General features: G+C 40.8%; 1 protein-coding gene across 1 annotated transcript; it reads right to left on the bottom strand.

Annotated features, from left to right (window-relative positions):
• Positions 1 to 6: 6 nt before the first annotated feature.
• On the bottom strand, positions 7 to 22,651 carry LOC119246750 (cytochrome b-245 heavy chain; the record flags this gene model as incomplete). Its single annotated transcript, XM_037513090.1, has 8 exons — positions 22,555 to 22,651; positions 19,721 to 19,816; positions 18,241 to 18,351; positions 11,127 to 11,211; positions 8,070 to 8,215; positions 5,844 to 6,034; positions 2,629 to 2,758; positions 7 to 63 (listed from the first exon to the last, which is right to left on the bottom strand). Coding segments are annotated over exons 1-8 (861 nt in total), but the record flags the coding sequence as incomplete, so codon positions are not given.
• Between the last annotated feature and the right edge of the window lie 1,459 nt (positions 22,652 to 24,110).

Raw genomic sequence — 24,110 nt, forward strand, 5'->3', positions numbered from 1 at the left:
CCAAAACCGGACCAGCCTCTCACACACATACAGGGCCATGGGAGCCACTACCCATTTCCAAGTCTGTAATTAGAGTAAAATTGAATAAAGAATTTGTTAAAGGGTGATAGCTAATAAAACATTCATAGGGTTGAACCAGAAGTCAAGTTAAACTTTGTAGGTTTGTTTAAATATTTTACATTATTATAGATTTCTAAATTTCTTCTACAACAGCACGCATGAATTATATACAATTAAAATAAATTTTGAGCCACTGCAAATAAACTTTCTCCTTGCCATATTGGGGAACTATAACTACAGTATGAAACTTTCCCAAGAGGAACTACCGACAAGAATGGAATTTCCTCCTACTGTCGCAACAGCAGTTGCAATAACACTACAGCCAGGCAAGGTTTTAGTTTCAGAATTAACATTTCTCTAAAGGGTGTTGATTTCAGCAACCCTATATTTTTAATGCAACATTGTGATTGCTTTCTCTGGCTGTGTAGGGAAAGCTTCATCTTTTGCAAGATGAGAAATTTCATGCAAGAATTTCACTGTTTCTCCAATATCCTGCTAAGCTTTAGGAGCTATGCAATGCACTTGCTGAATACAGACAGACACAAAATAGTTCTCTAGATTCACCTGTGGAATCTGTGATGTTTCAGAACATGGGAATTACCCAGTATCACTATTGGCTAAATAACAGTTCCCTTTTTAATTCTTCCTATTGATGTTTTCATGCAATGGATGTAGCTGGCTCATATCACTCATGTAGCTGGCTGCCCTAGCTAATGAGCAAAGATGCTTACAGATGTTAAGTCTCTGACAACATCTGTGTCTAGAAGAAGAGTACTCCTCTATTAGGAGAGTAGGAAAAAATAAAGAAGAAAATGGGAGGGGAAATTTCCCTTTATATTATGCTGTGCTTAAAGAAAAAAAATAATATTCCTGTTCAGTAACCCTATACAAATATTTGTTGTTGCCTCTTTTTATATTGATGGCTAGTATAACAAATAAGGTATACTGTTTGCAATGGGGAAAAGATATGGAATCATATGGCCCACTTCTCATTCTATGGAGCAGAAATATTGAAAACATGAAATGGAACTCTTTGGAGCTTCCAACAAGGAAGGTAAATCTTTCAGCACGTTTTACTTTGATCATTCTTGCCACACTCCCAGCCTACCATGCAATGACGTTGGGTATTGTTATGAACCTGGCTGACCAGCCTTTTTTATACCTCAAAGACAGATCCCCCTAATGCCTAAAGGCAACCCCTTGTGTCACCTTATCAACTTCCTTCCCAATTCAGAATACTTTATAGAAAGTCTTATTTCCTGGGGCCTCTCTGATGGCGCAGGGGTTAAAGTCTCAGCGCTATCAAGCCAGCCATGCAGCACAAGTTCGATCCCTGGCCGGCCAGGGAGCTAACCCACACGGTGCAGCAGGCTTCTTCTGTGTTGCCCACTGCTCCCCTCAGCAGTGTGTTTCAGTCAGTCTGCCTGTTCTGCTCCCCACTCTGTCACTCCCCCATACCTCTGGCCTGCACCCCTGTTCTAGTATTCATACATAAATAAAATAAATCTTCAAAAAAAAAAAAAAAAGAGGGCCTCCCTGGCGGCGCAACGGTTGAGCGCTGGGTTGCGAAGCTGCCCGCGGCCTCTGCGGCGCCGGTTCGATCCCCGGCTGCTCCCCGGCCACCGGAGGAGGGTCCCGCATGGCGCACAGACCTCTCCTGCCGCCCGCTGCTCCCCTCAGCAGTGTACTTCGGTCCTTCTGCCTGCTCTGCTCCCCGCTCTGGCTCTGGTGAATTCTCTCACCCTCCCGCGCTTCTGACTGTACCCAGTGCATGTATAAACAAAAACAAACAAACAAATAAAATAAATAAATAAAACATGCCTCTATCAATCAATCAATAAATAAATAAATAAACAAACAAACAAAAAGAAAGTCTTATTTCTTGGGATCTGAAGAGGCTCTTGGCTCCTCTCAAGTAATTATCTGAGCTATCCAAGTGAGCTCAGGAGGGAATGCCTCTAAAAATCAGTAACAGGTGGGGCCTCCCTGGTGGTGCAAGGGTTAAGATGCAACCTATGAAGTTATCCGCAGCCACTGCAGCATGAGTTCGATCCCCGGCCAGGAAGCTACCCACATGGCGCAGCAGACCTCTCCTGTCTCACCCGCTGTTCCCCTCAGCAATGTATTTCAGTCAATCTGCCTGTTCTGTTCCCCGTTCTGTCTCTAGTGAGTCCTCTCACCCCCACATCTCTGGCCTGTACCCCAGCTCTTGTATGCATAAATAAATAACACTTAAAAATAAATAAAAATCAGTAACAGGCATTATTGTGGTCTTCACAGACAGAAGAGGAAAGGTGAATGTCTTGAACACAAGCAGCTTCTCCACATTTTCAAAAACCATGCTTCTCCAAGTTTTCTATCAGGCATTCATAATAGACTAATGCAAAGCTTTTTTCCAGGAAATAATTGTAGACAACAATTACAGCAGAGAAAAGTAGATAGTTATAACATTCTAACCGTCCATGGCATTCATAATGGACAACTCTACGATATTTGCACGTACTTAGTAGACACGGATTGAAGACTGTTGGTAATGAAACTGTATTAGCAACATGGAATTATACGTACCCCAGGAGGGTTCCCTTCAAACTTTGGCACTGGGCATTTACCGGCTTCTCCCCATGTTGAGATACTACTTTCACAGTTTTTTGGATTATGATGTTTCAAACTGTCATCGGTCTGTCCACGGACAATTCGCCTGGGGAGTAAATGTAAGTCCAGACCATTTATTACCAAAAAAATTAAGTTCTTAATTTTTTTGAGATTCTGGGGATATCTGAATATGGGTCTTGTGCTTTGCACTTAAAAGTGATATTTTACTAACACCACCCCCCCTCCCCACCAAACAGAGTAGAGGAAGAGAAAGAAAATATGTCTCCCTCGGGAATAGAAAAGCTATGGACAGTGGCACCAAGAAACATGTGACCTTATAGAGGGTGAGTTTGGGATCATCAATACATGTTTTCTTAAAGGGAGCATTTGTGCTTCTGTTTTAAGTATTATTTTCATTTATAAACAAACAAAACCAGAAAAACTTCCAACCTAACATAGTGACTACTAGCCCACACCGGACCTTTGTGTACATCAGAACAAGATCCCCCACTGCGAAGACCAGCCCACAGGCAAAGGGCGTGGGCAGCAGAGCATGGGCTAATTTTACTCCTCTTGGCCAGGCACTACATTGAAGTTGAGAACCCATACAATCACACATGGCAGCCGTTGCTGAGTATGAGTGGTTCACTGGTTGTGTCAAAATTGTCTAAATCAAACCAAAAGGTTAACATCAACTTAAGAAGACTTAAGTTTGTGAAGATTATGACACTCACGGACATCAGCTCAGAGCCATTTCACTTCAATTCAATGGCTCAGAGCCATTTCACTTCAATTCAATGCATATAAATTAAGCAACTGCTAACACATAAGACAATGCAGGTTTGGGGGGATGGAGAGGGGAAGGCACAAAGTTAAGTCAAGTCCTTGACTTCCAGGAACAAGAATGGCAGGGGCTTCAGAAAATAAAAGAGACACAGAAGACTCTTTGTAAAGTTTGTTTGGGAAATATAAATTGATTGTGCCATTTGATAAATTCTGGAAAGTCTCAATTCAAAATCATTGGCCATCCCTTTCAATGCCTAGTCTTGGGGAAGAGAATTAGCACGTATTGAGCATCTGTTATGTGTCAGGCCTACGCTGTATCCAAATTGTTTCAGTCAATGAATCCCCATGATAAGCCTGAAAGCTAAGTATATAGGTAGTTTCATTTTACATATGAGAAAACCAAGACTTAGAGAGGTGAGGTAACTAGATTCAGAGTGATTTTGCGAAAACAATTTGGGACCTGAGTCAGGCACCTTTGGTGTCAAATTCCAGGCCCACTCCTTGCAATTTTGGTGGCCTTGGGCAAGATATTCAATTTCTTTGGGGCCTCATTTACTTCAGCTGTAAAAAAGGTACAATAGTATCTCATTAAAAGTTTCTTTTCATAATCAATTGACATGACACATTTTAAAATACCAGACACAAAATAAGGGTCCAAGAAATACTAAAGTTCTAAATGCTCAAATTCATATAGCAAGTAATAGGGGAAAAATCTGACTTTCTCCTTTTCTTCTTAATGATGGGCTCAAAGTCAGAAAACATGGTTTTATTGGTTTTATTCCCAATTCAGCTGCGATCCTGGTGTTAGACTGTAAGCGATCAGCTCACCAGTGTGAGTAGCGTTCTCCTCAGATGAAGGGTTAAATGGATTCCCTCTGCCTGCTCTAAAGGGAAATGCATATTTATACAACTATGCAGATGTAAAGGGGCAGAATTACTAAGCTAGAGAGGGAAAGAGATACATATTTTCTTCTGGATTTTCTGAAATAGCTGGATTATGACCAATGCCCATTTAAAGACAAGCAATTGCTTTAGGAGCATCAAGAGATTCTGTTTCCGTGGGTTTTCAGTGCTTAGAAGAGTTTATCAGGGGTCAGGGTCAGCAGGTTGATCAAGAGTGCATACACGTGGCTGTACAAAGCTACTTCTCTTCACTTTTGTCCTTTCACACTCAGATACTCAGATGGCCTTCGGGGAGGCTCTGCTCTCAGGCTCACTGAGCCTTGAGTACCTACTTCCTCTGCCCCTAGTTATCTGGAGCCCTGTACCCACCAGGGAATTTCCCCAGGCCTGCTTTTGTGTGCAGGGGGGAGAATCAACTAATATGAAACAAACACACACAAAAAAACCCACCTAGTGGCCTCCCTGGTGGCACAAGGGGTTAAGACACAACCCACGAAGCTATCTGCAGGCACTGCAGCACGAGTTCGATACTTGGCCAGGGAGATGACACATATGGTGCAGCAGACCTCTCCTGACTCGCCTCCTGCTCCCCTCATGCAGTGTATTTCAGTCAATCTGCCTGTTCTGTTCCCTACTCTGTCTCTGGTGAATCCTCTCAACCTCCAGCCCTCTGGCCTGTACCCCAGTTCTTGTATGTATAAATTAATAAATCTTTTTTTTTTTAAAAAAAACCTCACCTAATCACACAACCCAGCACTGTGTGTCTGTGAGAGCATGGCCATCTTTGTCGTGGCCATCTTTAGATTGCCGAGCTCCAATCCCAGTCAAGCCACTTACCAACTGGGAGGCTGGGACTATGTATTTAACCTGCCTTAGCCTGTTTCCCTGTCTACAATGGATATAGAAAGAGCAGCTTTTCCCTTTGGAGTGAAAAGAAACATTTTACATCTATAATAAGTGCTCAGTGTAAGTTACCTCTTATCTGTATTATACGGGAAGTCTTGAAGGCAATACCCATGTATTTTTCCTTCTAATCTTCCCCACAGTGCCTTAGACCAATTCTCATAGAGTAGGCAATCAATAAATGGTTGGCTTGAATCAAAATTCATTGGACCACTTTCAAACCCTTCTGACTAATCATTAACTCCTCTAGTTTGGGTTTTGTCTCATTTACTAGTGATTAAGTCACAGGAAACAGCAACACAGCTAGCCAAGACCCTGCCAGCACTCTCACTACACTTTATACGCTTGCAAAGATACTCCAACTTTGGTGTATTTTCCCAAGTTTGCTATAAGTAACTGCACTGTGAATAATAAGGAATCGACAGCTAGAGATTAAAATGCTGCTGAGTGGTTTCCAACTAACTGACCTGTGGTCCCCTCATATTCCCTCTGCAGAAATACACCCCACACAGACAAGGAGGTCACTGTGCCCCTAACAGAGCATCACACCTATAAACTGAAGGACATAAAGTAATTGACTTTGGAGTTTAAACACTCACTCAATTCCATGGATGACAAGACCGATGTAAAAGATCACAAAGAGATGGTGTGTGTACCAAAACACTTCAAAGTAAGACCTCCGGATGGTTTTGGTGGAGGAGGTGATAATTAAGATGAGGCACAGTGTGATGATAATTCCAGTGATGCCTGCTACCCGGGTCACGGCCACATACAGGCCTCCTTCAGGATTCTATAAAATAAAAACACATGCACATTACTCAGAGGCTCTCAAATGCTGAACTACCTATTTATAAAGTGTCAGGTGTAAAGGGCAGTAAGTATTTTCATCCCCCCCTCCCTTTAGCAAATCCTAACCATCCCTCAGAGTTCTATAGACTTGTAATGCATAATTCTCAATTTAAAAATGTGTTATGTGGTTGAGTGTCAGAAAATATGAATTGATACACTGAATTAGTGCTAACGGAGTATCAAATAAAGGACATAAGTTGACTACAAGATACCCTAAAAGTGTCTGAAGCCCTTTCCCTCTTCAATTTGGAAAGGGTCACAGTGCTTAGTTTGCAAATGTATCCTGTGTTCCTGGAAGCTGACTCTGAGATGAAGATGTACTCTGGAAGAAACTGGTAAGGGAATGGTTAACAGGACAGGAAAAGGAACAAATCAAGTAAGAGGATGATCTCGGGTCAAGTCTTCCAGAGGGCATCTGTAGCCTGCTACCGGGGAGCCATGAGAGTAAATCACACCTCAGAGTTTCTCCTGACTCAAGGCAAGGAAGCTGGGTGTTCATGACCTGCACCCATCAGTTGTTAGCTAAGGGCAAAGGTAGCCATCAGATGATTTCCAGATTCTGAGCTTGTGGGCAGAGGAACCCCAGTGGCCCTGGAATGGTCCTCTGAGGAAGAGATGCAGTGCAGGTCATTGAAAGTGAACACATACACAGAATGTTTGGGGACACGGTCACAGCAAAAGTGGTCCAAAGAGATCTGGGCTGAGCATGCCAGTGTCAGTGTCACCTACTCTGTTTGCATTCCAACCCTTATGTCTCATTGTACCCTGAGCAGTAACAGAAAATTTATCCAAGACACTATAGAAAAAAATTTTTTTTTGTTTGATGTGGTTTAATTCTGTCTCTAAGCAGCCCAGGCAAGTTTTTTCATGTTAGCTTAAGTATAGTTATTTCTGTAAAATGAAGGATTTTTTCTTGTAATCTGTTCCAAATAAAAGAAAACAGATTTGAATTTGATGTATAGCAAATGTGATTTAACTATCTTCTCAAACTAATGGGCACATGAGCACAACTTGGAGCATTTCTCCCTGAGTGTAGAAAACTTCAACAACATTGGGGACACAAGAAGTCTTTGCCTGTGGATTCAACTAATGGCTGACCCTGGGGAACAGTTGAGGTGCTCCCAGAGGCCTGCGCTTCAAGGAATGACAGCAGACACTGGCCACCCCTCAGATGGCATAGATAAGAAAAAAGGAAAGCAATGCTGATAACTGTCAGCTGGTGGCTGGCCTGGTACCTAGGACAGAATGTTCCCTATTTCACATAAACAATTTCATAGAACTCCAACTCAGATGAGCTCACCCTGCTTTGGTGAAGGAGTGAGTCAAAGTAAGTCACTGTGAAATCATGTGTGATATAGACAAAACCATGAGTGAATGCTGCTTCTTTACTTATAGATTTAGCCTCATTCTATTCATTTGGTCTCCTAAGAAAAAATGACTAAGATCCCTAATTTTAGAACTACCCCTAATTCCTACTCAAACTTGTTCCAGAGTACATCCTCGCTTCCTGATCCCTCCCTCCCCCGACAGTGTTCTAACACAAGGCCAAGTGCTGTAATCAGCCTCTATTAGCACCCCCTGAGATGCCCCACATGTCCTCATGGTGTAAGGTCTCCTTCACTACAGGAAGAAATAGACCCACTTTTGACTAGACATGGATTCCTGGATTTGACTGTCGGGCATTTTTATGGATGAGACCAGGGTGCTCTAGGTTCCAAGGACACAAAATTCACATTGGTGAGCTCAAGGAAATGGAAAACATCTAGTGACACTCCACACAGTGGATCTGGGTGTGGGAGACATTTTTTTTTTTCTGTACCTATATTTTAAAAAACCAACAGACTTGTCCGTCTGATGATGAATCAACTGTAGCCATTGCTACTGTTCTAGTCAATTAGAGTTCTTCATGCTCTGACATTTAGTCTTCAGTTTTAATGGCCTAGGAGACATCTGAATTGGGAAATGAAGAGACTTACCTTGATTCTGTCTCGAGCAAAATTGAGGTAAGTTTCACCTTCTTTATCTCCAATCTCAGAGAGTGCTACTAAAAACGGATCGGATTTGTTGACCCGGGCATCCACACACCATTCCACATTAAATAGATGTGCAATGGTGTGAATTGCTAAAGAGAACAGAGAAGAGAAACAAAAAGGTGAAGGGTGTGCATGATTTTATTGTATGATGGGTTTCAGCTTATAGCCCCTGACTAGGACATGTTACAGAAAGACACAGGGATGGCCCAGGACACTGATAAATGAGAACTGCATGTCACCATCAGAGCGGCAAGGCAATTCGAAGTTGCTAAGCTGCCTCAGTTGTGTGAATGGGGGCAAGTCACTTAACGGCTCTGGTCTTTTTTTTTTTTTAAGATTTATTTATTTAAGCATACAAGAACAGGGGTACAGGCCAGAAGTGTGAGGAGTGAGAGGATTCACCAGAGACTGAGGGGAACAGAACAGGTGGTGCAGCGTTTGAGCTCTGGGTTGCAAAGCTGCCCCCAGCCTCTGCAGCACCGGTTTGATCCCCAGCCGCTGGCAAGGGTCCCACATGGCACGCAGACCTCTCCTGCCACTCACTGCTCCCCTCACCAGTGTATTTCGTCATCTGCCTGTTCTGCTCTCCCCTCTGGCTCTGGTGAATTATCTCACCCTCCCACGCTTCTCACTGTACCCAGTGCTTGTATAATCACCCTCCCGTGCTTCTGACTGTACCCAGTGCTTGTATAAATAAATAAATAAATAAAACTTTAAAAAAAAAATTAGAGCATCTTATTTAAAAAAAAAAAAAGATTTATTTATGTATGCATACAAGAACAGGGGTACAGGCCAGAAGTGCGAGGAGTGAAAGGATTCACCAGAGACAGAGGGGAACAGAACAGGCAGACTGACTGAAATATACTGCTGAGGGGAGCAGTGGGCCAGTCAGGAGAGGTCTGCTGCACCATGTGGGTATCTCCCTGGCTGTGGAACAAAGTCGTGCTGCAGTGGCTGTGGTAAGCTTCATAGGTTGTGTCTTAATCCCTTGCACCACCAGGGAAGCCCTGGTCTCTGTTCTGTCATTTGTAAAATGAAGGTGTTGAACTAACAACCCAAGTTTTGAGATTCTACAAAATAATCTTGATTCCTGAGAATATTTACATGTGTTCTGTTTGTTTCTCTTCCCCTGATATATTTGTGCTCAAACAAGAAGACTCTCCTATAATGTATGTCTTTGACTGGCTCATTTACCTGATTGTGACATTACTCCATGGAGAGTGATTTTATAGAAAATTGATAGAAAACTGATACAGACCAATGACTGTAAGTATGAATCTCTTTTAAAAATGCATTTTTTTACTTAACAAGCATTTACATAGGCCTTGCTAGTAGCCAAGCATTATTAAAAAGCACTATTGTTGCTTTATAATTACTTAATACTTCTATTGATCCAGAAATGTAGTGACTATTACCATTTCATCTACAGATGAGGAAACTGGGGAATAGATTGCTTAACACCTTGCCCAAGGTCACCAACTTAAGAAGTAGCAGAGTTAGAATCAAATCCAAGCTGTTCTGGCATACCTGTCCTCTTTTTTTAAGATTTATTTTTATTTATGCATACGAGAACTGGGGTGTAGGCCAGAGGTGCGGGGAGGGGGGGGCGTGCGAGAGGATTCACCAGAGACAGAGTGGGGAGCAGAACAGGCAGACTGACTGAAATACACTGCTGAGGGGAGCAGCAGGCGAGACAGGAGAGGTCTGCCTCACCATGTTGGTAGCTCCCTGGTCGGGGATCCGACTCAGGCCACAGTGGCTGGTGCTAGCTTGATGGCGCTGAGACTTAACACCTGCGCCACCAACGAGGCCCCATACCTGTCCTCTTAACCGTTTTACAATGTTGCATTCTAACAAGATTTTATCATGCATTTTCATTAGAACCATGTTGTTTGTTACAGCTCAGAAAGCCTTCCTGATTTTAGTTTGCAGTTGAATGCTTGCAAACTAAACCAATTTTTCTCAGCTTAGGGACAAACTCCTAAAGGCAGAATAAAAGTCTGTTTTGTCTATCACTACGCATGAGTGCTAGTTTGTTGCCTGGCGTGTTAATTATTTTATTATGTGAATCAGTGGCAATTTGATAGATAAATCTTTTTTTCAAAAAAATTATGTTTATTGAGGTAATGTTGATTTACAACATTGTATATATTTTAGAGGCATAGGTTCACACCTTTATAAATGGCTGTTATCAACCACGACTACCACCAAAACCCCAACAATCCTCCACCATAGTTAAGTAGGCCCCCTTCCCCTTTGCTCCAGTTCCCCACTCTCTCATCTGGTAGCCTCAGCTCTGCAGTCAGCATAAATCACTTCTTGTGCTAATAGCACCACATTGATAAGGTGTAAGAAATCTAGTAATCTATGTTTGATCAAGTATTTTTTTAAATGAATAAATAAAACTTTCATATGTGGACTAACAAACATTTTTTATATTAAAAAGTGGGGAAAACCATGAAGACACTGGGATTTTATTTAGTGTGCAAGATGAAAAAGTTTTAAAACTTGAAGAAATAAATCTTAATTAGGGGATGGCAGAAACAGTGATAACTATTTTTAACAGAAATCATTAAAAAAAATATAACATAGGGCCTCCCTGGTGGCTCAAAGGTTTAAGCACCGCACTGTGAAGCAATCCACAGCCCCTGCAGCACGAGTTTGATCCCCGGCTGACCAGGGAGCAACCCACATGGCGCAGCAGACCTCTCCTGCGTCGCCCGCTGCTCCCCTCAGCAGTGTGCTTTAGCCAATCTGCCTGTTCTGTTCCCCACTCCGTCTCTGGTGAGTTCTCTCACCCCCCACATCTCTGGTCTGTACCCTAGCTCTTGAATGCATAAATAAATTAAATCTTTTTTAAAAAATTAAAAAAAATACAACATAGCCAATCGTTACCTATTCTACCTATAAAGGTCAATGTCTTTCAAAAAACCCTCTAAGAAAAGCGGGGACTCTGGTCCCAAGTTTTCTTTGCGATTGCAAATATCTTAACAAACTTACCAGTGTGAAGTGCAATCATCCATGCCACCATTTTATGAAAGGTGAGGTTCCTGTCCAGTTGTCTTCGAATTCTTGTTGAACAGCACTTTGGATTAAGGGGAAAAGAATGACACACCAATTGCTAATTAAAAGGTTTTTCCTGTGCCAGACATTAGATACATGGCATCTCATTTAATTCTCACAACCATACTTTTTTAACTGTACCATTCTACCTATTTAACAGATGACAAAACTGAGGCTCAGATACTGGCAGTCATCTTCCCAAGGTCAAACAGTCAATGGCATAGCAGGCTTAACCATTATATATTGTGTTCTCATACTTGTGATCTAAAGTGTCTCCTGGAATCTATTTCTTAATTGCATAAAATATGAATTCAGACAGAAAGTATATCTAACCACATTGTTTCTAGTTCAGATTAATTTATTCAATAAAGATGGGCTGTTGAAACTAATGAAGGGCAGGCTGGCTTTCAAAAGCCTAAGAGTTGAATGGGGATAAAGACAAGCGAACAGTTTTAGAACAAGTGAATAGTTTTAGAACAATACCCTTCTAAGACACACATACTATTGGAAGAGTAAAAAACTATCTACTGCCTATGTCAACAGAGATATCATCACAAGGGAGATCACTAACCAAATAATAATAGCAAATATAACAACAGCTAATATTTACAAAAAACTTGTGCCAGGATCTGCTTTAGGTATTTTACAAGCATTAACTCACTTTATTCTTACATCATTCCTTTCATGGAGGCACCATTATTATCGCTGTATCACAGATGAGAAAATAAAAGCATAGGGAAATTATCTTAGCTTAGGTCACAGAGCTAATAAGTGGCAGGGGTGGGATATACACTATCTGATACCAGAGATATCAATATTCTGTTATTTCACATCACATCATTTCCTTGACATCAAAAGTTTTTGGTCAATGCTTTAGTATGATTGTCCTATTGGCATAGGTAAGAAATGTGGGTTTGAATCTGAATCTGGATTCAGGCCAATGCCCTAGACTTTGGGCTAAAAAAAAGTATGTGATTGGATCAGAGCTTTGCCTTCCAGAAAACTAGTTAAAAGGTCAGTCTGTCTGCTTTGTTCCTGAGAGTAGACGTACTGACACAGAGATTCATAGAACTTTAAGGAGAGCAGAGTGAACAGCCAATAAAATCTCAACCCCTAACCTGAGTGGTTAGGAAGCTTAGATATTCCTCTACCAACTCCCATCTGTCATCGGCTGAGGGCTGCTCCTATGACATCAACAACCTGGCATTTCAGACTGGCCCCAGGGGATGGATGAAAGCAAATCCTCAGATAGAGACAGACTGGGACTTGCAGAAGGCAGCTGTCCCATCTAATGGAACAGTGAATGCTCGGAGAATAGGGGAGCAGCATTGTCCACCGGAGGAGCTGAGCGGTGACTCAGGTTTTCGGTTTGAAATCATGCATTTTACATTTCTGTTGGTGAAAAATGGACTTGTATTATTTTTGTTCTTGTATTGTTATATAGCTTCATTGTCTTCTGTGCTTATTTCAACTGCTATGCATTGCTATGCATTGTTTTAGTACTTTCTTAAATACGTTTTTTAGGAAATATCTTTTTCCTGTTTTCCCATTGCTAGATTCCTCCACAGTTTTAAGAGTCCCTGTGGGGCCTCCTCAGTGGCGCAGCAGGTTGAGCAACATGCTGTGAAGCTGTCCGCAGCCCCGCAGCACCAGTATGATTCCCAGATGGCCAGGGAGAATCCCACATGGCGAGGCAGACCTCTTCTGTCTCACCCACTGCTCCCCTCAGCAGTGATTTCGGTCTGCCTATTCTGCTCCCCACTCTGTCTCTGGTGAATCCTCTTACCCTCCCGCGACTCTGGACTGTACCCCAGCTCTTGTATAAATTAAAACAAACAAATAAATAAATAAAAGAGTTCCTGTGGTAGGCAGAATTCTAAGATGATCCCCAAGACCTGATATAATCGCCTCCTCTTGAGTGTGGGTGGGACCTCACTGTGATCTGATGGGATGCTATGCCTTCATTTTTGCTACATAATGACAAAAGAGACTTTGCGGAGGTAATAAAAGCCCCAAGTTGACCTTAAAAGAGAGACAATCTGGTGGAACCAATCATATGTGTCCCTTAAAGCTGGGTCTAGAAGTCAGAGACGGAGGCAGTCAGAGACGCAAAGCACAAGAATTATTTGACGTGCTTTCACTGGCTTGAAGATGGAGGGAGCCACCTGGCAAAGAATACAGGAACACCCAAGACTTGAGGGTTGCCCCTGGATGACCATCAGCAAAGACAAAGGGACCTCAGTCCTGCAACATCAAGGAACTGAGTTTTGCTGACAAGAGTGAGCTTGGAAGATTTTTCTTCAGAGCAGAGACTCCATCCACAGGATGCTGGACTTTCGGACCTGTAAAATTGTGAGCGACTACGTGGGGGTTGTTTTAATCCACTGCATTCGTGGAAATTTGTTACACAGCAAGAGGAAATTAATATAGTCTTTATTGGAGTGATGGAATGTGGTTGGAGTCTTGCTGTCACATAACACGCCTGTGTTGGAGCCCAGCCTAGCTGTGTGACATCAAACAATATGCTCAGGTTCCTCACCTATTTATCAGTTTTCCCTTATAGGCCTACTTCAGAGAGCCACTGAAAGGTGGCTAATAAAGAATTGATTTTTTTGGTATCATAATTTAACTTTTCATCTAGTATGGCTTAACTCCCTGGCCAGCAGGTAAGCTTCTGTAGGCAGAGCAATTTGTCATGTGCTTTTAAAAATCCTTTAATATGATTTGGTTAAAAGAGCTACAATTTCACTGTCATAGAACCTATGATTATTCAAAAGGCAAAGAAATATATTTACCCACATAGCTACAATTGCCACAGTGTTTTCTTTTCTACTTGCTAGCAAATCATTTTGAAAATGGGGGGGGGGAAATATACTGGCTCCTGCACGGTGCATCCAAAGAAAAAGAATGTAGTTGGGTTGTGGTCTTTATACTGTTTCCATCATTTATCCTTATCATCATTAATATGAATCATCAAAAATATGAAACACAGGTTTCCATGATCCATATCAACTTTAGCAACAGACCTTTAGAGAAAAATTATTTGAATGCCAGAACAATGGAGATACCGACTTGGGAAATACAAGGCCCATTCACTAATACTCTGCTTGATCTTAATAGGTCAATTTAAAAAAGCTACCTGTTATGAAACACATATATTATATTAAAAGGATAAACAGAGGGTACTTGTCCCTCATGGGAGGCTGGAATGGGTTTTATTAACATCCCAAATCCTCATTTTTCCCTCGTATGTGCTGTGATATGATCAGGAATAGCAAAAAATCTAAAAAGAAGTCAGAAGTCATACTTACATAGGACTTCAAGGTACAATTTCCTCACCATTTCCTAAAGTGAGGACAAAACAGGTAGGCGGTGGGATGAGAAGGAAGGGCTTCGCTGCCAGTGAATCTTTTTTGCTCCTCTCCACCAAGCAGATACATCTTTTTTTTAATATAAAGACACAATTTTTGTGCTTTTGTGTCACTTCTGAATTATTGCAGCCACATAGCAATTATTGAAGCTTCCATCATGTCCCATAGCTTCCTCCTGAATTGCCTCTTTGCTTTTTCCATTGACATCTAAAGGGAAGTTTCTCTATTACTGTCACCTACAGCCGTGCCCAATCTCAATGAACTATCATTCAAGTGTGAGGGAGATTATTGAGTCATCTTGGCAGGTTTCCACACGCTATTCAAATATTGAAGAAAAAATTCAAAAATTGAGAAATGGAACAAAAAAGAAGAACATATTTAATGCAATATAACAAGGCTGTGACAGAAACTTAAAAGTTCTATTTTGCATACACCTGGCCTCGCCACATGTGCCATCACTGAATCTGAATGAGACATTTATATGCAATTTGAGAGGATTTGCAAAAACCAAACTCGAATCTAGAAAACTCATGCAAAGAAGCTGAGAGTAATGTCTAGTGTAATGTTGCCAGTAGAATATGTGATAAACAGGAAGAACACACTTTACTTGCATGGCACTCTTTATAATTTTGAAATTAGGTGCTTATTCTCTATCTCCTCCATAAAGCTCTATGTGCCTTGAGCTCCTGACCCATCTGTGTCTTACACTTTACTCAGTGCTAAGCACATAGTTGGTACTCAATGTATATTTGCTGACTGACAACTCACTAGTTGACAGGCTTCATCAATTAATAAACCTTTAAAATATCATATTCATTTGTACATTTGCATTATCTCACCTGCTCTTCACCTAAAAAAAAAAAAAACACACACAACAGAATATGAGACAGGAAGTTCAAGAGACTTGCCCTAGACCACATGGTTAGCAGTAGAGTCACGCTAAGGGCTTCTCACTCTCAGACTTTGTAAAGTCACACGTAAATGCTCACTCTCTCACCTTCCTGTTTTTTTCTGATCGTAAGACTAGAACTTCCACCCAGCTAGAACTTGATTTCTTCACGGCAAGCTGGAGTTATTAAGATTTCTTTGGGAACTTCTGTAAGCGGAGCTCCTTCTCCAAATCCCTCAACAAAGAGCCTTTACCCATATCTTTCCCAGCGTGGGTCAAACCTCAGACTTTCTTTCTCCAGATTATAAGAAGGGTTATAAAACAAAGTCTAAATAATTAAGACCATTACAAACTGAACAGGATGTTCTGTAACTACTGAGATCACATACTGTCCTGGTAATGAATCCTTGAAGGTACAACATCCTTGCCACTTGCGGGTTAATTTCAGTTGCTCAAACATTCATATACATCATAGACTTTCTAAGACCATTAATATTGAAACAAGACAGCTTGGAGTTTAGTAAAGTGAATAAGTTCTGGGGCACATGGATTTGGGTTTGAATTCTAACGCTCCCACATTAATTTCAATCCCACCTCACTGTCTTGATTGCAGGTTCCATGAAGTGAGATATATGAAGACCCAGTAAGTGGCAGCTGTTATGATTTCCCACATGAGACACAGTGTACTCACTTTAATCTTAATAGAAAAAGAAGGTTCCTTTGCAGAGTTCACATTTCAGGTTGGGAAGCCAGGAGGCCTGAGCACGCCATGTCTATACAAGAATGTTGCTTGAGCAAATTTTAAAAATATTTTCTTTTACATACAGGTCTCTGGTTACAGAGCTGAACTTCCCTGTAATTTGAAGAGTAGCCTCATTTCACACCTATTTTTGAGACTTTCATGAGGATGGTCCCTCCTGGGTCACAGGAAGCCTAACAGCGGCCATTACAACATGCACTGCTCGAGGGGCAGCTCAACGGCAGTGCAACTTGAGCATGTGGGGCAATGAGGATTTCTTCATGGGCCCTTCTGGTGAAAACACTGCCTGTTTTTCAGGGTTTACTTCCTCTATTATAGAAAGTATCAGGGTACAGGAGGAGAATGAAAGTGAATGTGCCTCCCTAGACACAAACAGTTACAGTGTGTGAATATCATTAAGCACCCGGGAGGGTGCTGTACTAGACATGGTACTTCATCCATCAAAGTAGCTCATCAATCAAACTTGCAGTCAAATGTGGTGTCTTAGGTTGAGACGATTATTTGCAAATCCTGTAATCAATGTCTATTGGTATTATAACCCCCTAATCTTAGATTAATAAATTGAGTGTTGTATCAGTGTTCTTAAAGAAAAAAATCTTAGTATCAATGTGAAATTAATATGACTAGGAAAACTGAGACAGAGTTCAAGGCAAGTTTTACTTGTTATTGACAATTTAGATCACTTTCCTTCCCGCAAATATCCTTTGATCACCAAATTTAGTGTTATTAACTCTTCAGCTATAAATTTAACTCTTTGACCAGCAAAGTTCCAGCTCCCCTCTCCAGCCTCACTTCAGACACCTGTCCTTTACAATCCCTCCATTCTCCTCCAGTAGATTGCTTGCTTCACTCCTCTATAAATGATCTCTCCTTAATATGTGATTATTTAAAAGTTAGTTAATATGAAACACATAATTTTATTAAAAGGAGAAAACGGAGTCACTCATGAGGCAGTGGAACAGATCTGACCAGGGCACCAACCCTTAACTTTTCCCTGCTACCTGCTTCAGTGTGTTCAGGAATGGAAAAAAAAAAAAAAAAAACAAGTTCCAAGTCGTGTTGATAATAGGCTCTGAAAAATATGATTTCCTCACCATTGTCTGAGCTTTTGCTCATGCCATTTTCTCCATGTAGAATGTTTTTCCCTCTCATATACACCCCTTAGAGACTCTTCCTCCTGTGCCCATGTCTGATTCCACCTTCCCTAGTCTTTCTTCATCTCCAGCCCCACCTGAGATAATTTCTGCTTCCTTTGATCCCCTGTAGCTCTTTATTTGTTACATTCTATGGGACTCATGATATTTTGCTTTGGATAGTTAACTAATGTGACCTTGAGTGGGTGTGTAGCTTCTAAGTTCCTTGTTTCTCATTTTGGTGTAATAATGTTAATAAAAATGAATATACCATTATATGAGTTATAAAGGTTTTTCCTACAAAGTGTTCTTTTTTTTTTGCTTCTAGCATACTACATTTAGGGGCTCACTAAATTGTTGAAGTCATGGCTGAGGGAGCACTGGACATTTAGAAACTCGGAACTCCCCAATTCCATGGCGCCAATACTTATTAGTTACATTATTGCAGGGTAACTCATCACTCATTGATTCCATCTACTGGGATGTCTGCCGCAAAAGAGATTTTCTCTGACTTGAAATTTTGGGGAAAAAACAGCACTGTAAGATGAATCCCAGGATTCATGTCGGTCTCATAAAGCCCTGTTTATACAGATGCACGGATATTATGTTGTGCGTGCCTGGCTGTGTGTACATGCACATGTGCTTTATTGCTAGTGTTAGCAGTACAGGTTGATTGGTATCTTTTTAATGTCTGTTTCAGGTTAAATGGTTGTGCCAGGGAGCGCCATCAACAACTAATACAGAACTAAACTAGAGCATCAGTCATGACTTGGCTCACAGACGTTCTGCAGAGGCTGGAATCCTCACAAACCATTGGTTTGCTTTTTCTAAGAAAGACATTTCACTTGGTCACCTTTACATTTTGAGGAACTCAAATTTTCTAAATGTTTGTTCTTACCACACTGGAACCCCTGAGGAAGGAGAGCAGATTTCGACAGACTGGCATCAGAATCAGCAGGCAATTGAAATTCAGGCAGGCTGCAGGGGCCCTGGCCAATGCCAGCGCTGGCTGTGAGAGGCAGGATAAGAAGTAGAGTGATTCCACTAGGCACAGAAACTGCTCCCCATCCCCACATCCCCAGCTCGAGACTTGTACAGCAGAGACAAGTGGTCATCTGGAAAGGAAGGTTTTTTAGAGCCAAGGGTTTACCTTAAGGACCTGCTGGGACCCCTTCATTTAATCTGGACCTTACCCTCAAACCCAATATTTTATTATGAAAATTTTCCAACATAAAGAGAATTTGAAAGAATTTCACAATGAATACTTTCACATTTTACCATGCCTGCTTTATCACAGGTCTATCCATCTATTGATCCATCTGCCCGCCCTCCCCCCCCCACCCTGTCCATCAGCTCATTTTATTTTTGGAGGCATTTTGAAGTAAGTTGCAGACTTTCCCTTAAATACGTAAGCATGCATATCATTAACTAGGGTTCAGTATAGAAACAGAATCTTTTTAAAGAGGTTTTTTTTTTTTTTTTTTTTTTTTTTAGACTGACCTCAACAGCAACTTAAATTGGTGTGGTGCAATGTTTTGGCATTATAATTATCTTTATAATGCCTAAAGAAGTTGCATATTTTGGAGGGGGAAAGACAGGGAAATCATCCTTCTAAGCGTCAACCTGAAGACATTAACAGTAATTATAATAATGTAGTATAATTACATATTATAATTACTTATAATCATATTTATAATAGTTAAAATTAATGTTATTAAGCGATAAATTCACGGTTTCAGCATGATATAACAAATGATATCCTCTGGGGGCAGCTGTAATTGCAATTATTTTCATTTGTGATAAAGAGGAGATCTGGCAATGCAAGGAAACAGAGAATGCTAAAGGACCCAAGCAAAGTCAGGGGCTTTCCCTCTGTTTGGATAGTTAACCAATGTGACCTTCGGGCAAGTTCTTCAAAGGCTTTGTACATAGGGAAAGGCTTCATTTCTGAAGATCAGTTCATAACATGTCTCTAGGAGCAGGGCTGTCTATGAACAGAATTGGTAGGAAGGAGATGATTTGGAGAATGTGGAAAGTCCCACTTGTTCCACCCATGTCATCCTGGATTCAGATCTCCATCCTGGCCTTCTGGCCCAGAGACAGTATTTGAGTTCTCCTTTAGGCTAAATCATGGCACTGTGGTTCCTGGGGCAGGAAGCATGCTGCTGGGACCCTCTGTCACATTTCAGTTTGTTCCACACTGGAAGGCCTAAAGACCCTTGGTCCAGGGAGTTGCAGTTGGGGGGGGGTGTTAAGGATAAGGGTGTTGTTTGGGTTATGAGAATATTTATTTAAAATGTGAAAAGGAATACAAATCAGAATCTCAGATAAGAAATGTCAGCCAGTTGATAATTGTATGAGACGGAACTCATACTTACCCCAAGAAGTTTTCGAGTGTAGTAGTACTTGTCTGGACGATCATATTTTTGGTAGAAACAGACAAAGAGGAAGACGTTAATTCCCAGCCATAGCAGCTGCCCAAAGGGAAAAAGGATCACATCAATATTTTGCATTTCAACAGGTCCATTTAATACAAGATTGGAGTCACATCAGGGTTAGGATTTCCCAACTCCAGCCTTGATCCAAGGTAGTTACAAACATGGCGTAACCAACTTGGGGCCAGCTCTTTCCTACAATGGGGTCATGACACTTCTCTGTAATTAACCTTTGTACACTGTGTTGTTCCTTGTGACTGTTTTACTACTTTGCCAGTCTGCCATGTTATTATCAGTCTATCTCCCCTCCTTTCTTTCTCTTCTTTTCTTCTTCTTTTTTTAAAAAAAGATTTATTTATTTATTTATTTATTTATTTATTTATTTATTTATTTATTTATACAAGAGCCCGGGTACAGGCCAGATGTGTGGGAGAGTGAGAGGATTCACCAGAGACAGAGCAGGGAACAGAACAGGCAGACTGACGAAATATACTGCTGAGGGGAGCAGCGGGCGTGACAGGAGAGGTCTGCCACGCCATGTGGGACTCTCGCTGGCTGGCCAGGATCTAACCGGCGCTGCAGAGGCTGCGGACAGCTTCACAGTGCGGCGCTCAACCGCCTGTGCCACCAGGGGAGGCACATCTTCTTTTCTTCTTAACCTTAGGTGATAGTGGGTAACTCTTCTTAAAAGGAGAAAGATTGTGTCACTATACAATTCCCCACACCAGTGGACCTGTGTTCTGTTCTCACAGCTGCCTATCATCTTCCTCTACCACATAGCGTCCTAACTCCCTTAGTGAGAGTCTCATCAACTACAATGTCAAGCTTTTACTTCTATTTAGTAAGTTTCATTTAACGTTTGAAGGAGGGGTTATTAGGCATGAATAAAGGGGTGAGGAGCACCAGATTTTTTTTTAAAAGAGGCCCTTCTAGACAGTGACTGCTCATTTCATCCCAAGCATTGACTGCATCAAGTGGTGACACTGCTTAGTCCTCTATCTTCAGCTCCATAGTGATCTTTTAAAAACTGGTTTGAAGTTTTTAAAATTCCACAGACACTTGGGAAAGAAGCTGCCAAAATAACTTCTCCATTTCCTAACCTTCTCATTCGTTCTTCCTCTTGATTTCCAAGCTCTGATTTCACATTCAAGTATATCAAGTATATAATTTAGGAGGCCATTTTCTTGGGGAAAATTGTGGTAAGAGCTAAATGTATAAATTGGATTTTTTCCTCTATAGGCTTAATCTGTTCTTAAAATGGTAATAAGAAATCAAGTTCACAGCTCTGAGTCATCAGAAGAATTCTATATTGCATTAGAAAGTTGCTTTGGTGCCAATGTTTTTTAAAAGAAAATATTTGCTGTTCTTATTTATATATTTTTATTTTTATTTTTTTAAGAATTTTTACAATTGCAACCCTATTATTTTGACTCCAAACCCTCCCCTCCCGGCCCCCCATCCCCCATAGAGTGTCTCTGGTTCATAGTTGTTTGTTGATTTTGATTTTTACTTTATTATAGTTATTCTTTTTCCTGGTCCCTTATTTAAGTTTTCTAGATTCCTGCTATGAGTGAAACCATCTGGTATTTTTCTTTTGTGTTCTTATTTATGTCATTAATTTCTAACTCTGAAATTCAAAGACTCAATATTTCATGATAACTTCTGTCAAAGGTTCCATTTGTAAGTGTTCTTTTTGACATATGTATTATGCTTTCATTGGCTATTTGGAATGGCTATTTATAAATCACATTTCTTTTTTTTTTAGATTTATTTATTTATTTATACAAGCACTGTAGTCAGAAGCGCAGGAGGATGAGAGAATTTAGCAGAGCCAGAGCGGGGAACAGAACAGGCAGACTGATGAAATACACTGCTGAGGGGAGTAGCGGGCGTGGCAGGATAGGTCTGCGCGCCATGTGGGACCCTAACCCAGTGGCCGGGGATCGAATCGGTGCTGCAGAGGCTGCAAGGCTGCGGGCAGCTTCGCAGCCCAGTGCTCAACCGCTGTACCACCAGGGGAGGCCCTATAAATCACATTTCTATCTATCCAATTGTTCATAATTGTTTGCTGAGACTATCTTAAAAATATAGTTGTCTTTGTTATGCTAAAAAGTGGAGAAATTAACATGTTTATTTGACATTTACTTACAAAGATTGTTTATCAAGGTAGACTATTGATTTATATACATTTAATATATATCCTATACACTGTAGACATGAGAGTAGATATTTTGATTTCCTCCCTTGAATTTTTGTAGACCCTGCAGTTAACTAAAGATTAATAGCAGAGAAATAAAAGTAATTTTTAAATGTGACAACAATTATTTTTGGTGTGATTACTGAAATAAAGCCCAGTTTCTCATACATGAGCCAATCTCGTACTTGTTATTTGGAAAATGGCATAAACTTTCAATTGGTTATTTTTAAAGTGGTTTAAACACATAAAAAGAAATGTGCTCCTGAGCAAACATTACTAAACAATTCAGACTCAGAGATCACTAGCATGAAATGCCTTCTACATCCTCTGTGAACTGCTGGATAATTTAGTTCTAAAAATTTAAGATCTAAACTAGGTGTAGTTAAGTCCCTAGATACAGCCTTTCCATTAATAATTTTGGAAGAATGGACCTGATCTGCTTATAAATAGACTTACATTCACACAATGAATCAGTTTCAACACAATTTTTTCCAACAAACAAACAAAAAATAGCTTTTCTCTATTTAATTCCTAAGAGAAATCAGACAAGTAAGATAATTTATCCCTTATCATTACTTACGATGACAAAGATGGACAGTCCCTCATTCACAAACCAGTTCCCCATGGTGGCAGAGATGCAGTGACTTGTGTCTGACTTTCTTCTCTGCTATGCTGCTTCTTCCCATGAGGAAATGAAAACAGCAGACTTGGTGCAATCTGTTTCCTTTTCTATTATCAGAAATTAGCTAATCATTGGTTAACTGAAAAGCTTGTTTTATATGCATACACTTACGTGTGCATATAAATGAGAGTAGTTATGAGCTGATACTTACGTACATATATGCATATATAAGTATATACACACAAAGACACACACATAAAATCTCAGTATATAAATAAGTTCTATTGAATAAATTCTACGTTTACAGAGGAAGAAATAATAATAGATCCAGAATAGTTAAATTACTTGGCCAAAGTCACACAAATAGGAAATAGTGGAGTTGGGAATTGCAACCCAAACGATTTGGCTATAATTTTAACCATGACACCCGGTTATCATGACTGTACCAATGCCATCGAAAATCATGCCAGACACAACTACAGGAAATTAAAATATAGTAAATGTACTAAACATTTGGATGACTCTAGTATTCCCAAGCAGACATGACATCTTTAGGCTAAGTATGTAAACAGAACAAAGCTATGTGAGATGTTGTAGATGTCAAAGCCCGGGTTTAGCATTATTTTCCCTGACTGCTACCCAGTGCCCTGGACATGAGAGAGATAGGAAGGTAGGGTGCCATCCTCAACATGAGATGAAAATTGACTAATGAATGAGAGTGGTTGTACAACAGCTAGAGTTAATAGAGAGGTAAAAGGGGTGATCCCAACGGGAATGAGAGGAGGTTTGAAGCTGTACCACCAAAAGAATATAGCTTTCTAAATGAATGACTGATCAATAAAATTTGGTTTTAAAAAAGAGCATAAAACAAACAAAAAGGGAATGAGAAGAAAAAAGAGGAGAGTCGCGAACTCCTTTGGTTGTTGTTTATGAAATGTCCTCCAGACTTAAGACAATTGGTAATTTTATTTTTCACTTTTTAATAGTTCAGAAGAGGTACTCAACTGTGACCTCCATTGCTCTTAGATCATATGTAACCCACATAAAGGGCAGGTGGCCTCATGGTTCCGTTCCACACAGAGATGGAGTCAAAGAAACCTGGTTAGACAATCAAAATATGTGCCAGTTATTTGCTTCTTTACTCTGAGATCTAGTCTCCACCCTTTCCTAGATCTGCTCTGTTTCAGAGAGAATTATATTTGCCAGCCTCTTGGGCCCTCTGCTGTCCACTATGTTCGGCCAATTTAGAGGATGAGGAGCAAGGGAGAAGAGTGCTTCCTCCCTTAGCTTTCTGCAACCAGAGGCACCCCTGAAGTGGCTGCATTTCCACTAGGAGTCTGGCTCCCACAGTCAGCACATCCCTCTGTGGCATGAGCTCCTGCTGGCCTTCACTGTTACAGTTCTAGCTCCTGCTAGATGGCCCTGGCTTTGGGACTTGAGTTATACCACCTCCTGCTAGTTTCCCTCCAACCATGAGGGTGCCAACCACTTCCTGTAGTTGTTTTTTATGTTGT

The sequence above is a fragment of the Talpa occidentalis genome, unplaced genomic scaffold, assembly GCF_014898055.3.
Source record: "Talpa occidentalis isolate TD23 unplaced genomic scaffold, MPIMG_talOcc4v2.1 talOcc4.15, whole genome shotgun sequence".
In the NCBI taxonomy this organism is placed as follows: domain Eukaryota; kingdom Metazoa; phylum Chordata; class Mammalia; order Eulipotyphla; family Talpidae; genus Talpa; species Talpa occidentalis.